This window comes from Plectropomus leopardus, chromosome 4 (assembly GCF_026936395.1).
Source record: "Plectropomus leopardus strain MGB_pleo_1.0 chromosome 4, ASM2693639v1, whole genome shotgun sequence".
NCBI classification, from domain to species: domain Eukaryota; kingdom Metazoa; phylum Chordata; class Actinopteri; order Perciformes; family Serranidae; genus Plectropomus; species Plectropomus leopardus.
Genome location: NC_142179.1, coordinates 13,483,001 through 13,501,445, shown reverse-complemented (window position 1 = coordinate 13,501,445; position 18,445 = coordinate 13,483,001). Strand labels below are relative to the sequence as shown.

The 18,445-nt window shown below is 38.0% G+C and overlaps 1 protein-coding gene across 2 annotated transcripts in view; it reads right to left on the bottom strand.

The window, feature by feature from the left end:
• The window catches only part of dmxl1 (Dmx like 1), a 74,031-nt gene extending 55,870 nt beyond the window's left edge, over positions 1-18,161 (bottom strand). For both annotated transcript variants that reach the window (XM_042487891.2, XM_042487893.2), the window contains exons 1-9: positions 17,786-18,161; positions 15,257-15,482; positions 13,061-13,186; positions 7,792-7,869; positions 7,254-7,332; positions 6,093-6,237; positions 4,972-5,038; positions 3,789-3,973; positions 2,097-2,298 (exon numbers count right to left, since the gene is read on the bottom strand). In XM_042487891.2, the coding sequence (XP_042343825.2) occupies positions 2,097-2,298; positions 3,789-3,973; positions 4,972-5,038; positions 6,093-6,237; positions 7,254-7,332; positions 7,792-7,869; positions 13,061-13,186; positions 15,257-15,343 (969 nt within the window). In that variant the 5' untranslated portion in view covers positions 15,344-15,482; positions 17,786-18,161. The remainder of the gene's footprint in view (positions 1-2,096; positions 2,299-3,788; positions 3,974-4,971; positions 5,039-6,092; positions 6,238-7,253; positions 7,333-7,791; positions 7,870-13,060; positions 13,187-15,256; positions 15,483-17,785) is intronic.
• Between the last annotated feature and the right edge of the window lie 284 nt (positions 18,162-18,445).

The following is an 18,445-nucleotide window of genomic DNA, read 5'->3' as shown; positions in this document are numbered from 1 at the left end:
TTTAATATCTATGTAGAAAAATGAGATTGTGGTGAAAATCCCTTATCTTTGACTCCACTGGAGGTTCTCAAACAGCCTCCTTATCAAGAAACTTTGGGCTTAATCATTTCATTGATTTTGCAAGAAATCTTGTAGGGTTCATCCCACCCTAAGGCATCATATTAAAATGGACTTAAAATGGAGCTCTCTCAGTATCCATTCAGTTTTGGAGGACTTTGGAGACTACTGCCTGGTTCATCCAGCTCAGTCTGTTATTTCTAATGAATAATTCCACACATGTACTCTTACAGACTCTCCTCAAGGCACAGTGGAGAAATTTGCATACCTATTTTTCCCGTAATCTAATGTGCCCTGAGCTCTGTAAGTGCCAGTGAGACCCATAACGATTTAAATGTCCATATCAAAATGGATGTTAAGTATTATGTTTGAGGCCGAGCTCAGCTGTCAGCGCAAGTCACTCAAAGCAGGAGACACCATCATTTAGGATATGAGTTTGTAGCAGCTAAATAAAACAGAAAAATAGCCATCAAAAGTCAAAGTTATCATTTGGATGTGTTGCAAAGATTACAGAAAGGAGGCCAATATTGTTCACTGATGCTCCTCTTAAGCCCAACAAAGCTTCAAAAACTACCTTCATGTCTGATAGCCAATTAATTTTTCCTTTTAAGTCCACTAAGCCTCTGTTTTTTTCTTTCTCAGTCTGCCTTTGCTCTTGTTCCCTCATCTCTGCAGCACCCCAGTGTCCTAAATTAGCAGTGGTGAAAATACAGTAGTCTGGCTTCTACGTCAGGGCCATATGGGCCAAACCAGCGATCATAACATTTGTGCCAATTATTTCCCCGCTATGGTGATTCTTTTTGCATATTTTAACCAAAATGGATAATGTTCTCACTGTGATGCAGATTTAGAAATACTGTTTTTCCACTCTGAACAAAAAGAGTTTTGTTGGCTAAAGAAAGCACTTCTTTGACCAAAGTTATTTACCTCGTTAACATTTAGCAAGTTTCACCTAACCATGTGCATATATGTATATCTACAAACTGATAATACCTTTACGTATTATTACACATATTTGACACCATTATTGTTTTTATATATATGTATATATATAGATAAACATATATATATGTATATATTGGTATGTATCTATTAAATTAAACTTGTTTATGTGATCTGGGTTCTAATTATTGAATCCTTGCTCTCTTCTTGGATAAATTTAACTAGATTCTAGTTCTAATTTTTCTAGATATATAAATACCTATAAGCCAGAACATTAAAACGACTGGCGAGTGAACAACATTGCTACATTGCAATGTTCTGCTGGAAAACCGTGGGTCCTGGAAATTATGTAGATGTCACTTGACACGCACCACCCACACAAACATAGCTGCAAACCAAGTTCTCCCCTCATGGCAATGGCAGTTCCCCGTGGCTCTGGACCCCACCCCCCAAGCAGGACAACTCACCATGCCACACCATAACTGCTCGTCCTCCCCGAGGAAGGTGACAATGAGCTTAATACTTCCTCCTAGCCTGCAAATTCCCACATTGGCATCCACATTACTGCCAGGACCAAATGTTTCCCAGCAAACATAGTATTGTAACAAGATCAATGTTACTCACTGCACCTGTCAGTGGTTTTAATGCTTTGGCTGATGAGTGTATACTCTCAGTTGCCAGTTTGTTATAACTAATGTGGTCTAATACAACAGTCCAGGAATAAATTCGACCTTCATTAAGGTGATGATTTTCCATTGTTGTTAAATTACTGTAGATTAATTCAGTTTTATGGTAATTTTAGCTACTACAGTTAAATCTTGTCATAATGTGCCACGTCTCTGTCAGTAAGGGTAAACTAAATATTATAAACACCATTCAGTGCAATATAATACACCTTGATTGCACTGTAACTTCAGCCTTCAACACAACCATAAAGTTGAATCTAAACCTCTCAAACTGTTTGAACAGAAACTGAATACAGCTTAAAACCTTTATGAAGGAACTATCTACGTTAAACTGTATTTGTTTTAACTAGTCATACAAATATAAAGTTTATTTATTGTATTTTGAGCAAAAGGTTAGTAAGAGTGACTTACTTCCTGCGTCATTCTTCCTTGTGACTTCCCATTGCAGGTGTCTTTCCTGGGGCCAGCACATCTGGGTGTGTCACTGTGCTGACCAGAAGCATGGTTGTTATGGTAACCTGATAGGAGGCTGTCACCCGGCAACAGTGTCTCTGCCCAGAGCCGACACACACTGTCCTTACAGCAGGTGAGCAGAACATTACACACTGCACCTCTGTTAGGAGAGAGGAGGAACATGGGAAATGGTTTACGATGAAGTCTGGAGGGCACTGAACTAATCAGTGACGATTTTTTATCATCTAATGTTGACAGGACTATTAAGCAGTGGGTCCAAGAAGAAAAACCTATAGAGGGATAATGTAAAGGTCAAAAAGTGAAGATTAAATAGAGTAGTAATGTCACTGGTCACAAAGAAACCACCTAATCTTATCTCTTCTGATTACAGAACATGTCCCACCAGTTAGGAGCTGCAACAATTAGCCAATTGATTATTCCATCAACAGAAAATTAAGTGGCAAACATTTTTTTAATGCATTAATCATTTGAATCCTATTTCAAGCAAAAAGTCCAAAACAATTATATTTCCAGGTTCTCAAATGAGAAGATTTTTGTCGATTTTTGAAGATTTTTATAGTACATTTAATATTTTGAGTTTGGAAATTTTGATTGAACCAAACAGGACATTGGATGAAATAACTTTGGGCTCCAGGACATTGTTGCTCCAAGTGCAGACCGTGGGCCAATGGCTGCCCTCAGAAACATTTTGTGCGGCCCCAAACCATGTTATGTAATGCATGCATTATATTTCAATAAGGGCTGTACCTAACTCACAATTCAGTCAGTCGAATTGGACTTGACAGTTAAGTAATACATTTTGAACAGGCTCCAGTGTGAAAGACAAGTCACAAGCTAACAGATATGGGTCGTAAATGTGCAACAACATTTTTCCCGGACAATAGATATCAAACAAAACCTAAGCTGATCTTACCCGAAAGTCACCACTTTTCTACAAATCAATCGGTAACACATATAATTGTCAGTCGCGGCCCTACACCAGTTTATCTGAAAGGACAATTTTTAGGACAACTGGAATATACAAACAATGCAGGTTGCCAAAGGTAACATAAGAGACATTGTTTTATTTTTGACAGGCTTGCTTGATATCAGCCCAACCAGGATGACAACTGTAATACTTCATAAAGCCGAATTTATGACAGCTAATAAGCTTAGTGAAAATTTTGCCTGAACATTACACTGTAGAGTAACAATAATCTCCTCATAGTCATTTCCAAATTTATACTCCTTGATGCACAGTCTGCACTGAATTGTGTCACATACTTATACTTTCAGTCATAGAAGAATTACAGGTCACATAAGATTAGCAATGCTGTAACAAAGCAGGGCAGAACTGGGAGCTTTAGTATAGTGTGTGACTGTAGTACTGCATAGTGGCTGACCTATTTACAAGAGTGCTGTCATTTCCATTCAGCCCACAACATACTGTACTATGTCTAGCTATATAAACAGAAAAACAGATGTGACCCAGTGTCTACCTAGTTAAACAGGTTATGCCATTATTGTATAGTTGTTATCTTTTGTTTTTCGAAGCTGTGTGAGCTTAGATCAAAACAAACCAACTGAGAATATAAATTTACACAGCTGCAGAGAGGGGGCTGTGAAATGTTGCCTTGACGGCTTTCATACCGTGGCATGTATTTGCTGGTCTTCCTCCAAGAAAAGCCAGCAACAGAACGAGGATGGGCCAGGTAGACAAAGGAAAAGGCCAGCTCTCCCTGGAAACTGACACTGGGTTCTGGAGGTGTGAAGAGTCTGGAAACTCCCGACCTCCACTTACTGGTGCTGTACCAGACCTTTACTAGGCAGTCATCCTGAGAATGGGAGACAAACAGGGATGTAACTGATGCCATGTTGTAGGATGTGCTATTACAAGTTAAAGCCATTCGTCTGTAGGCCTTTAAGGGGACCTATCATGCTTTTCCTTATGTTCTGTCATATATAGTATGTATATGATGTGATGATATTGGATGTTTATAGCAAACGTGGCCAAAGTTTTAAAGGTAAACATGAGTAAAAGTAAACTCTGTGAGCAAAAAGCTCAGGTTTCACACCGTTTTGAATACTGTTTCCAATGTTTTATCCTACTTTCGAGACAAGCTGACGTCAGCTTGTGACATGGACATCTGCACCAGGCATGCAAGTGTTTATATTACCTAGCCTACCCTGCTACGTGAAGCTACATGCTAACTTCTGGCACATATATGTTATTCCTCAGCTGGAATGACATTGCAGAGATGCCAAGATACACAAGATCCGGACCAATCAGAGCAGACTCGGCTTTTTCATAAGTTAATAAGAAGTAAATGCTCCACCTTAAAGTTGCCAGCGTCATCACAGTGAATTAATTTTTTTTCAGTCTAGAGCTGCTGCTAGAGGAGGCAAGACATCATTTGGTTTTATATTTATAGTTTACTAATGTATGAAAAAACTTGTAAAGGCTTTCTGATAGGAGTGCCAGGACTGTAATAAACAGACTGCAGTGTTTACAGCTCCACCTTTTAGTATCAGATCAGTGTGTTAGGTACCTCAACAAGAAAAGAGTGTTGTTGTTGTCAGTGGAGGTGGTTTATTTTTACATTAAAGCATGCAAGCATATTCTGGTAGACACCAAAATACTTTTACAATAAAAAAGTATGATCATTAAAATGACAAACACCAACAAAACAAACACCAAAGGTTGAACTATTGTAGTATAATTAACAGTTCCAGTTAAGTTTACAATGCATGGCTGTTTCAATATGAATAGCCACTACAAACATGACTTGTAAATACTAATTTGCATCCAAATCCTGGTAAAAGCAAGTCTTACCTGTCCAGCAGTAGCAAAGAATTCCCCATCGGGAGAGAACTTCATTAAACTAACTGGAGAGGCCGTCCTTCAGACAAAAACAAACAAATGACATTATTTTAATGCTACAGAAATCAGTTTTATTTTTTCAGATATAAATACGTGGTAAATAGTGGCAACTCTTAATTTAACTCTAAATTATAAATCTACCTTTTCTTAAAAATAGAATATATCAAATTTAAATTAATTACAAAAACAACAATAATCTGTCCTTTTAGCACATAACTAAAAAAAGTGTTGATGATGTAATGTGTTATACAGCTTGAGAACATTTTGGGAAAAACAAAATTCCTGTTAAAAATAATAATCTTTGAGAGCAATAAAATCACCACCTTAAGCCATAATCACACAGGACTAGTATCACCAGGGACCTCATGTGATTTAAAATTACACCAACATCTGTGTTTATGCTGCACATTCGAACAGGATAAGCAAAGTCTGTATTTTAATCGAATTTAATGACATTATTGCCCGAATATGATGTTAAGGCCAGACTGACAGCAAAGGAAGTACCATGACAGCCTCAAAAACAAAAAGAAGACTAGATGAGACCCATTTATGTGTCCTCATTTTGATTAACTGGACCATGTTATATGTAAGATCAATTGACACAAACTGTCTAATGCTCTTCTGAGGAATTTGGGCTTGCTCTTTCAGCGAATAGGTCTCTATGCTGTGTAGGGAGATGAGCCTCCTGAATTTGCAACCAAATACTGTCAAAACTTTCAACTATAAATGGCTACGCAGCCTGCATAATTCTCAGCTAGGAAGAGGCAGAAAAGGTAAATAGAAAACAAAAAAACTTGACAAAAAAAATAAAATATCTCAAATCACAGAGATGCAGATTGGCACAGGAATCATATTATCACACCTCTGTGTTTGGCAAAACATGGAAGGTAATTTGAGGTGGAATTTTTACTTGATAAATTACAGACATGGCAGATTCGCACGAGTAAAATTAAAGACAACCTACGCAATTATACAAACTACTGAAGGTCCCCAGGTAATACTAGGCCCCTGCAAGTAGGGATTTAAAGATGTAGGGAGCATCATGTGCAGAGTTTCTACTTTTCAGTTCTTACTTGCTCTCCCAGATGCAACTCCAGGCAGAATGAGAGTCTCTTATGGTCATTTCTGTCTGCTTTCCTACTTCTTTAGCTTCATCTTTCACTCCGTCGACATTAGACCACAACTGGAGGCTGCTTGAGCCGGTTAAGAGAGTGCTGCCTGGATAAACAAAAACACATTCAAAGCATCAGGACAGACAGGTCTTGTATCAAAATAATTTGTAAAAAAGGAAAAAGAAACATGGAATCAAATAGTGCAAGAAATAATGATATACAGGCATTGTAGTACCAACCAAACACTTTAATTTGTACTTAATTGAGCACATTGGTATTTATCTAATAACCTGTATGCAACATTCAGAGCATATCTATGTAGTCCAAGCCAGAATAATAGCACACACGGCTCTCTACATGGAGGTAACTGAGCTGGCGGCTGGCAGCCAGCAGTGCTAACAGCAATAGCAGTGACAGAGCTAACAGCGTTAACATGATGGGGGACCGGAGGATAAGTGCTACGCTTCCGAGATGACGCTGTTTCACCACTTTGGTCACCACCTTAGTCACCAGTGGTAACCACCATATGAGCGCAGTAGAGAGTGGCAGCTAGGGTTGCAACAGTATAACATTTTAACAAAATATTAACCCTTTCAGAAAATTTTGTGTTGTCAAATTACCACAGTTTTACAGAACCACTATTTATGTCATTAACAATGACCCTTAAAGAAATGAAAAAAGAAGGGCTTTAAAAAAGAAACAAAAAAACAACATTACTACTTGAAATAATACTTGAAAGTCTGCCTCCTGAAAAAATTACAATAACATTGTAATCCTTTTCCATTTTTTTCAATACCGTAGATGATATGCACCAATTTTTATACCACGGTATACCCTGACACTGATATATCGCTGCAGCCTTAGCGGTGCCGCTTAGCTAGCCAGTGGGATACACACACAGAGACTCCAAGGACCCACATGCATGCACAGCTGGACCAGCTACCACAACAAAGAGCAGAGAATCTCAGATTGCAACATACTCAGAGGATGCAAGACTTCGCTCTCTTCTCAGGACGCCATTACTCCACGATGTCTTTACATAGCAAATAGTGGTTTGCTTTTATATCAATGCTCTGAGTGTCACATACAGCAGCTTTAAGAGAGCACTATGTATCAAAGTACCTGTGGGGTGCCAGGCCAGGTTCCGTACCATAGACTTTAATACAAATTGACCAGTCTTCTGCCATTGGCAGTTCAACTTCTGTATAAAAACAACAAACAAACAAAGACAACATTTAAAAAACAGTAAAAAGCATTTTTGTTAAAAATTGGACAGGTTATGAAACAAATAATTCTCTTTGTCCCTTATATTATAACTTATAACTGCATAACAAAAACCAACAGTGAAGCTGATTCCATGTGAGCCACATGTGACTGGGCCACATGGACAACAGCTTCTGCAGGGAAGTTCTGCAATAAAAGAGGTACTGGGTTGTGTATAATCTTTCCATGCCTTATGACTATTCTTTGACTTCTCCAACAACAGCAGTAGAACAACAGCTCCTCCCTGGTGACTTTCTGATGTGTTTGGTGGAACAATATTCTGCTCTATTTCAAATATCAAGGGAGCGACGCCGGAAAGAGAGAGGTCTGGTTTTTCAGGATGATCTGAATACATACTTGACTTCACTGCGACTAAAAGATAATGTAGGCAACTCACAGTCAGCGATGTGTCCTTTTGATCCGGGTGCTGAACAGGCTCAAAGACACACACAATGCTTCCATAGGAAGCTGCAATCTGTAAGCAGAGAAAAGAAAAGGCAACATGTTAAATATTAAGACATGTTTACAGAATGAACACATTTTGCAAGAATTGCATATTATTCCACATACTATAATCAAATTACATTCCTTAATACGATGAAACCTAATCTATTCAAATTACTGTTATAGTTGACAAAACTTGAAAGACAGAGTCAGCAAAATTATGAACATAAAGTTTATGTAATAGATTTGAATGTATGTTTTTGAAATAGCATACATATTTCTTGTGACAATTTGGACAGTGAAAAATGAGCATAGATCCTTATTTAAGATCTTAACTGGAAGCAAACAAACACAATCTGCAGCATGCCATATAAACCATGGCACATATCAATAGAAAATGAGTATAGTCCCTGACAACAAACCAAAAATGTCTTAAGGATGTAACATCTCGATGATGAGTCAACATTGTCCTGTCTACCGTATGCACACATTCCATTCATGCATTGGTTAGGACTATATGCTCAAGTGCTTTCCATGGGAGCCACAGTCACAATGTTAAACAGACTGAATGGGCGAAATTTCTGTGGCAGTGAACACAAATAACAAGCTTAATAAGGTACGGGTCTTGGATAATACAAGCTGTGTCTCTGTTGGGGTAAATAATATGCCGACTGTCACAGAGTGAATACAGAGAAAGAGTGAGTCACACACTCTCACGTGCAAATGTGCCTGTGTTAACGGACAAAGGAACACACATGCAATCAATCACATGCACAAAGCTCGGTCACATAAAATCTCTCTCATGGCATGAGGAAACATAAGAAAAATGTATTCTTTTTTAGGACAGTTCAGATTTAATCAAATTCCAGTGCAGAGAAAATGTCTCACATCTATGCTGTAAAACCCCAAACAATATACTATAGTACTAGTCCTGGGAAAAAAGTACTCAAGTCAACATATGGTAGTTCTGTTATGTGAGAAGCAAAATAAAAAGGTGAGTTGTAGTTATAATGATGACAATTCTTTGGTCACACTTTCATAAAACCCCGACTTTTATTTAGCAAAAATATTATGCTGCAAGAATAATACAACTGACATCTTAAAAGATACACTATGCTGGATTTCCCTAAAAAAAATGTAGACTCCTACAAAAGTTATCCTTCTCATTCATCACTTATGACCCACTAGAAGTGTATGACAGTGTATTTATCTGCAGAGACTCTGCCCTCTGCCTGTATTTCTTTTTGCTGTGGCTGGGGTGTTTAGCAGCAGTTGAGGTCTGGACTTCATGAAAAGGTAGAGACCAGGTGCCAGATCTTAAACAGGGTGTATAGACGAGGATGCTACAAAGAAAAAGACACAAAACGGCAAGTAGATGAAAGCTCGATCTAAAACGAGAGTAAATTTGGGGCTGGCTTTCACTCTCACTTTTGCTGGCAAGACCATTTACAAGCAGTAACAGACAATTCCTGCATAGCATACCTTTAAATCTCAGGTAAATCTGCTGCTACTTAACCAAGAACAGCCTGCTGTTTAAGCCAGCTAACCATTATAGAAAAAACAAAAATAAAGGTTGATTTAATACCACTGCCTTCTGGTGTTGGTGGAGGTTGCTCCCTTTTCCAGTTTTTATAGTGCTGCTCTGCATGCATCTGTTTAAATCTTTATGCAAGATGTTGAAAACAGCAAATAGCATTAAAATTGTGATGTAGTCGAACAGAGTTTCAACAGTAAAAGTATTACGGTCTTGTGATTTATATTACTTTATTCCTACTTAAATAAACTCTTAAATACATTAAGCAATGCAAAGTTTAACTGGGTGGAGCACAACATTAAATGTTGTGCAGAGCCTCACTGCAGGTTGGTGTTCTTCTCAGTGATTATGTTGTTTACTATAATTTTAGAAATGACTCACAACAATGATGCATTCATCGATTAAAAGTAATCACACCTTCAATATAATGATTTTAGAAAATGCATGTTTCATTGTAGTGGGTCATTAATGCTTACAAAAATGCATCTGAAGTGCTACTGCACAGTGTGAGCGCAGAGCCTTTGTGCTCAACAATGCCGTGTAAACTAATAGCATTGCAAATATCACAGCGTGGAGAGGGGCAGTGAGGTGGAACTGGCAAGCATAGCAACTGAGCATGCTTAAACAGATGCTAGACCCGGCTGGAGGCATGTGAGGTTACTTCTGGCCCAAATAAATTGGATTTAACATCACATGAGGGGAATGGTGAGGAGGTGAGCAATCTTTTTCTCTCATTTGAATTAAAATCAGGCCTGTCATCTGTTTTAATAAGCTACCACCATCCCCAATTAAAAAATAAGACCAAATTACAGTGATGGGCTGACAAAGAGGACATCTGCCTTTAATATCGTTATGAAGGAATTTGTCAGATTCATGGGTATTTAATCAAATTTTATTTTCAATTCTGATTTCCACTTTCAACAATTGTGAAATCAAAATAATCTGGATAAAAATATTAATGTTGGGCATTCCCTTCTGCAGTGATGCTCTCGTTTTGTGTTATAAATCCACCGCTTCCCGTTACTTTATAGCAATGCCCTCAGTGTTGCTTTCTCCCCAGATTTAGCGACTTCAGACTGTCTTTATTTCTAAAAGGCGACTAGTGACAAATTCAGCGACTTGTTCAGACTAACATAAAAAGACAGAAATATATTTAAATATATTAAATCCTAATTCATTCCCAAGCATGCTACTCAGAGTAATCACAGTCCAGGCTCTTCTGCCAACAGCGTAAGGTCTCTCCCTCTGCTCTTTTTTTTGAGTTCTTATTTCCATATTATTAATTTTAACTCTCTTTTTCCCCTTTCTCTTTTAAATGTGTTTTCAGTTTAAATATTTTTTAAATTTAATAAAATCCACTGTTAATTTTTAAAGAAAAGTTCAGTAAATGCATGTTTCCAAACTCAATAAATAATCCTAATCTCAAATAATTGTGACAATGATTTTTGCCATAATAAAGGAACACAACCACCACAAGCAAGATGCTATTATTATTATTATTATTATAAACAAACCCTGCAGAGATTTAGAGCACATATTGCACAGATTTATCGTATCTGACCTTTTGCAGCTTTGAAATTAGATTTTATGGCATCACTCTATGGCGGTCTAAGGCCCAAAACTGCAGAAGAAACTTCTCCAACAACCCAAACCAACTAGAGCTGGGACTGACAGCATGTCAGTTGCTGAAGTAGTCAATCGCAGCCAAGTTTTTTAGAGTTCAGATCTCAGTTTTTTAACTTTTAAAACTCATAAAATTTTAACTGTTTACACCATAGACGTGAAACCATGACTTCCAAACTAAAGGCCTGTGCTTGAATATACAGAAAAATTCTTCCTTGCTCCTAAATACTTTTTGCAAATAGGACCAACCCCCAAAACCACCTTCCCTCACAAAGTCAACCTGAAAATCTGCCAATCCAAGTAAAATTTGATCCAGTTCTACATTTAGATTTGTTCTGTGGCAAACCGAAAGTGTACACGCAAGCAATTCTCTTGATGTCTTTCTGTGCCACAGATGGACTCAGAACACAGTTCAATAAAAAAAATAAAAAAAACACATCAGAAAGACAAAAAACATTAGTACCTTTTTTACAGATCTGTCCCAGAAACAAATGACAAAAAACATCACAACAGATCCTTTGTTTGTAGCAACACTTAAACCCATTTTGGCGTAAATGAAGGGATTATCAGTGGCGCTGCATCAATGAATGTGCCTGCTGTACCACTGTTTCGCTTTGCTGTGAGACTTTCCTTTCACTTGGAGTCGATGACAAGAAGTTCAGTTTCATTAAAATAGCCTTTGATGTTGCCAGCAAATCTCTTTCCTGAAAACATACGCTGCCAACACTTAATAAGACAGCCTGCCATTAATGTACCTTGCAAAACAGTGCAATTATTCTATAACAAAATCAGAGAACAAAGACCTGGACATTTTAGCAACATTTCAGCAGGATTTATTAGATATGCAAGATTTTGCTGACACTGTGAGCTAAGCTTGCCTACTACACTTTATCTCAAACATATTTCCACTAACCCTGATTGTGGTGTCATTAAAATAATGTGGTGCAAAAGGAAGGAGAAGTGTACATCATAGTGGTGTGCAAAAACCCACTTTTTAGCACCCTCAATTTTTCTGTTTTTGCATTATGATGTCTACCAAATCAATGGACAACACTAAGAGTTAAGTATAAATATAGTGCATTATTAATGTATTACACACATCCTGCGCAAAAAATACAACAATGTTGAGAGAGGTAGCGGGATTATTATCATCGCTGTAGGGAACTACGGCAATGGGACAAGTGCGCACAAAAAAAGGATAAAGTCACAAAAAATATGTAGCCCTAGCTATATTGTTTTGGCTTGACAGGTAGTGACGGATAAGACCTATCAGGTATGAAGGTAGGTTTTTTGCGTTATTGTTTCAAAAAGTCTCTGTTTCCTCCCATCCAGACTGAAATGCAACTCTGAAATTTAAAAACTGAAATGGGGTCAGTAGAATTTTCAAAGGTCTCAGTTTTAAGGGTTGCAAAACGCCGGAGTAGTGTATATGCTAGGCGTAAACGTAGCAATGGTTACATGTTTTAAAACTAAAATGTTTTAATTTGGATCTAGCCTTGCAGTCATGTGCAGAGCCATTTCTCCTCCAAACATGGCACTGAAAAGCTTGTTAAAAGTTTTCAACACAACCATTGGACAAGCCTATAGATTACTAGGAGAGTGTTATTAGACACAAAACAAAAATCAATCTTTTTTTTAAAAAAATGTTATGATTTCTTCACCTGTGTAGTCTTATTGAGTGAATACCAATGTCTGGTCTAAATTTCATGTGAATAGCTGCATTGGAAATATGTTTAAGGAAAAAGATTCTGATGTGTTAGAAATACTTCTCACCAAATAATTGTGACCACTTGCAAATCCTTTTTCTTCCATTGATCTACAATTCAATGTTGACTTGTTTTTTACAGCATAGAAGAACAAATCAAGTTATTTTCATTTGAATATGCCTTCCCAGTGTTTACAGACACAGCATGAATACATCTAATTTACATTTTAATAAATTTAAATACATTTAAACTGAAATATTTGTACTGAAAAAAGAAAAAAAAAGTCCTTTCAGGAACATACTAGTTTGCACATCAGCCTAAGGACCCAAAATGACAAAACACCACTCCATTAATCTTACCTGTCCACCCTGCAGTGAGCAGTCGACACAGCCGACCTGGATGTTGCCATGTTTGGCCCCTGGGATGATTTGCAGTCGCTCAAAGTCACTTCCCAAAACTACCACGTCACAACCTGACGCATAGGCCTATCAAGAGACAGAGGAGACAGAAGAAAAGGAGAGAGATGAGAATGACACTCAGATCTACCCAGAGAGAATTACAGGAAGGGTCACTTGAACGTCACTTGTCCTGGAGCCAGTGTCACCGCATCAAGCGTGCCACCGTATGACAGCTGTGAAGTACAAGCAGATGAGATTAGAATTCAACGCTCTACTTCTGTGGCTCTCAGAAGGAGATCTTCACATGAGCTGTGATTCAGTGTGACTCTGCCTCCTCCACAGGACGACAGACAAAAAGAAATAGTTCTCCTATTGATCCACTCTCTGAATAGCGTTGCAGAGGTACCTCACAGAGTCTGCTTTAAGATCACAGAGTGCAAAAGCAGTCAGAGGTACTGCCTTTGTATTTCAGACACACAGTCCTTAAACCTTCAAGGACTTCCTCCAGTAGAGAGAAGTGGTTTGGACTATTAAGCAAGATCTAAATTATAAAGCAGTTAATATAACTCAAAGACATAGGCTACATTCTAATGCAATTTTAAATTAGCATTGATAAAATCAAGCCAACAGAGCACTATCTGCTATAAATGCATGATGTGGGGGAGCTCACTGTGTCCTTATATCCCATGGGGGACAGACACACTACATCAATTGCAACATGGCAAATGCCTTGACCTTAAATTCTTCTTCACGGGTGTATACATTTTAAGCACAGGTGACCCCATTTGGCATCAGGCCCCCAGCCCTGGCTGGTTTAATGCTCTCTCTATGCAGTGAGTTGATCTTAGACCTATGAGAAAGTGAAAGTCCACTTGTTTTTCGTTGTTTTTTACAGTGAAGGCGTGCAACCTCACCTGAAACAACACCTACACCTACATTATAAAAATTCAAACACTGGAACACTGAACAGCCTGGGAAAAAGAGTCGAGGCACAATTACACACAATAACTTGCAAGTTTAATGAATGCAGCTATTGTTTAAGCTATCAGCAACTTAGCAAAGACTTATCACTTCCACAAAACAACTTCCTGGAGGAAAACCACAATCTTGAAATCAATAATGATGATGTTTTGTGTTTGACTGTTGGTGCTTTCACGCAAATCTTATCTGAACTACTGATCTATTGTTTTCAGAGAAAAAGTATTGTGTCTATGACGACCAAGTAGAAAGAAATAAAATATTATCCTTTTTTATTCAGAAATGTCAAATTAGCTCAATGTAAGTTTTATCACTCATAGGTCTAGTTAATAAGACAACAAAAGAGGCATTTTGCACCAATACGTTATTCATATTAGTAACGTTATTAAACATATTGATGCATCCAGTGGCACATACTGTACTGCATTTGATAGAAGTGTGTGCTCCTCAACATCACAACATCCTCAACAAGGGGAAACTGTTATATAAAACACTGCTGAACTAATTTTGCTCAAACTGATTTTTCAATTTCAGTAACAAAACAGTGAAATGCCCTCTCTCCAAATGTTAGGGACTGAGTTCGTTTTGCTCAGTTAAAAACTAATGTTAAAGAATGGTCTGATAATGTCTTTCACTGTGTTTGCACTGGTCTGCCCTACAGTTGTATGTATTTATCAATGCTACGTGAAAGTGACATTTTTATGTTGTTGTATGAGTGCTACATTCACACCCAGGGACAACAAATGAAAGTGGGCAATGTGGTATATCTGGTGAAATACATATATTGTGCACTGTCTCTTTTTTATTTAAATAAACCAATAAACGTGGTCTTTAAACCACGTGTTGAGGTGTCATGAGAACTAATGAGTTGTTTTTTTTTGTTTTGTTCTAAACAGTGACACTCTGGCAAGAGGAAATGTTTTTATATTCTTCCATTTTTAGGCAGTTATCATAGATTCCCATTTTGTTCTTGGTCTATGGGGCAGCACTACCCACAGCAAAAACTGCTTGGCATCAGTGCATATTTTATATTGTACTTTTACTTCGCCTAATACATTTACATTAAAAAAAACTAAATGAACTAAAATCTGTCCTGACGGATTAGTTTGTTGACCTCCTTAAAATCAGAGCTCCTAAATGGCTGTGACAGAAATATTTCCAGAGCCTGAAATATCTTACCGTGAATGGCACATTGTTGACGCTCCCTACAGAGAAACAATTGTCTCCAGGGTTGACAGCCCCTGTGAGGACCTGATGGAGATTCATGACTCTTGTTTATAGTCTCCTTGTGTTCCTTTCTCACAACACCCTCCCACTCCAGGTGAGATTCATGGGAAACCATGGGAAGGGTGCGTTCATCTTCGTCTTTAGCCTGTAATTTCACTTTAGCGTCTCTACAGGCTTGCTGTGAGGAAGAGAGGAGAGGAGAGTTAAGAACAGCCATATAAACAGGGAATATTTTGGTTCAGCAAGCGTTAAGCCCAAAGCACATAACTAATTCTTGGATATTGACTGCAAATTGATTTAACACTCAGTGCGTGTGATGTTATCAAGAATTCCTCCTTGACAGACGATCTGCAAATTGTTTCCGTTGCACTATATTGTACACACAGAGCATTAAGAGATCCTTAACATTTTCCTCACTAGTCCAAAACTGCATGAAAAAGGCTCATAATGGAACCTTGATGCATGAAAATGCACTGGTAGAATTGTGACAAGGCATGCTAATAATACGTATTAAAATTTTTTGGTGTACAGGCAGCTGACAAAAGGCATATTGGCGTTATTTGATCCTGGTGGCCTATCTCAAAATCCATTAGTGTCAGCTGGTTAACATCGAGAGTTCTTTTACTGCAAAACAAATAAATTAGCATGCATAGGAACTGGAATGACCACCAGGTAGAAAACATGGGGTCATTGTGGGAGAGGGCTTCCAGGGAGCCTAAAGAAATAGGAAAAGCAAGGTGATACTGTAGTAGCCAATGATGTACCAGTGACTGTTAAAGCAATGTAAATCTAGTGATTGTGTAGAGTTTTAGATTGACAAGGTACTGGAGTCATGGAAGTAAGTCAAATTATTGTGTTACTGGCAACAGAAATCAAATCAAATAGTAATATGCAATTGAAATATTCACCGCTAAATGTACTTTTGCATCAGTGTGTGGCAAGGAATATAACAGAAATAATTTACAGACTGTGACAGCAGTCTCACTTTGTAACAGTGGTCTTAGATAGTTTAAGCCATTGTCTCACTTGTACATGGCTGCTGAAATAAACAGAAAACACTAAATAGCTAAATAACAACGTTAGGCGATGTATGGTGTAACGTTAGCAGGGGCACAAAAAGTTTAAGTTACTACTACTGACAGAAACACTTTCTGCATGATGATAATCCTAATTTATAATTCTCGAGTTTGAACACAAAGTAAATAGGATGGAAGTGTCTTGCTGCCATCTTCGCAGCCATGAGCTGCAGCTCACTCTGTGGTGACGTTGATTACATCTATGAATCACCCTAGCCCTTCTGTTAAACATGGCAGTGCAACATGCCAAACACTATGGATGAGGACCCACTTCCTATGTAGATATAAATGGGTCATCCTCTGGTTACAAAAACAACAATTCTTTGTTTCAAGTGATTATACACAAAAGAAAACATGGTTATGAATATCATGTTCTATTTCTGCCAACAGATCCACCTAAATCCTACACCCTGGACCTTTAATGAATAATCAGCAGTAATGTGATTAATGTGAATGTGAATATGAATAAGTGGCAAAGGCAAATAATAGAACAGTGTGGTGATATCAGAAAATAATACAATGTGTAATTCAGCCTTTAAAAGCAGGAAAAGACAACGCTAACAATATTACGATATCCAAATTTGGGATGATATCTAAAGTCATGTCATGGTGATGATTCAATACCAGCACTGACTTAAGGAATGCCTGTGTATTTACAGTATTTCACCTCTGTGTGCTCCTGGTAGCAGAGCAAATCCAATAGGCACAAAAAGCCATTGTTAAAAGTTTGCAGAGCAGGTGTCAGTTAGCCAAGTGGGTCAAACCAGTACACACCTTACTTTAGCACTGTTAATCTCCTTTGTTTAGCAGTGTTTGTCAGCTAGACTTTGCTCCAGGCACAAGTAGGGTCAACTGATACTTTTATTGTGATAAACATGCACAATAAAAGTAAATAAACTGCAACAAATAAATGCATATCACGTCTCCACAAGCTTAATCGATACATACAGTATGCTTCACGTTTGGAGCGCAAGATGCATAACTTATTATGATTTTAACGTTACAACATAAAGCAACATGTTTTCAGTAAGTGGAAAACAAGTCCTTGAATGTCAAAGTTTGGTCAACAACATGACTTCGACGTGCAGCAGTAACGGTGGGCTATTTTATAACTGGAGAAGATGTGAGTTATGTTTCCTGTGCTGTGGCAACTCACGTGATAAGGTTTCACACGCCAATACATTAGCACACAGCAGATGACAGTACATCTGACTAACACTGTCACCCGTACAGATATGATACATCAGTGCCTCAATGATTTTTATCAATCACTTTACACATTTGCTACCTGTTTTTAAGTTGTCGAATCATGATGCTAACTTAGCTGTCAAGTTTAGCTAGTTATCTGCAGTTAACGTAAACACCGTAACACAACCAGTGTCAGACACAGTAATTAGCTGCTTACCTTGTGCTGCAAGTTTGTGACATGTCCTGTCGTAAATATCACGATAACACCCCGGTAAGTTGCTTTATTTGATGAAAGTAGCTCCCGAACGTTAACTAAATGTTACGGATTCGCTCTCCTCAGTTGGCTAGCGTTAGCACGAACTAGCTTGTGAAGCTGTCTTTTAGCGAGCTCCTGGGCTAGAAAGCTAGCCGTAGGTCACTAAAGGCACACATTTAGTGCCTGACAACCCCCGATTGCCCAGACGAGTAGCTTTTTACTTCTCAAAACGGTAACCATAAGAAGGAGCCAACCTCTCCTCAAGGTTAGCAAATGTTAGCTTCCAAGGAGGAAGCTTTTCCTTATGTTGAAGATGTGTCATGATTATGACTGTTTCACTGCAATGCATTATGGTCTTTGTAGTTCCGTTTTGTAGAAACGTTTTGTCACTTCCGGTTGACTTCAGTTCTTTCGAGACCTAATAGATCCATGTTCGAGACGGGTTTCGAAACGTCACGTGATCATGTCAAACCCGGACAAAGGGTTTTAAACGAAAGGGCCACAGGAAGTGCTGGCGTGTGTTGTGTTGTGTTGTTTTGTGTAGCACAGTTGATAGATATCATATATATTAAATGATATCTATATATCTTATTATCGTTATTATATTTACTAATTATAATA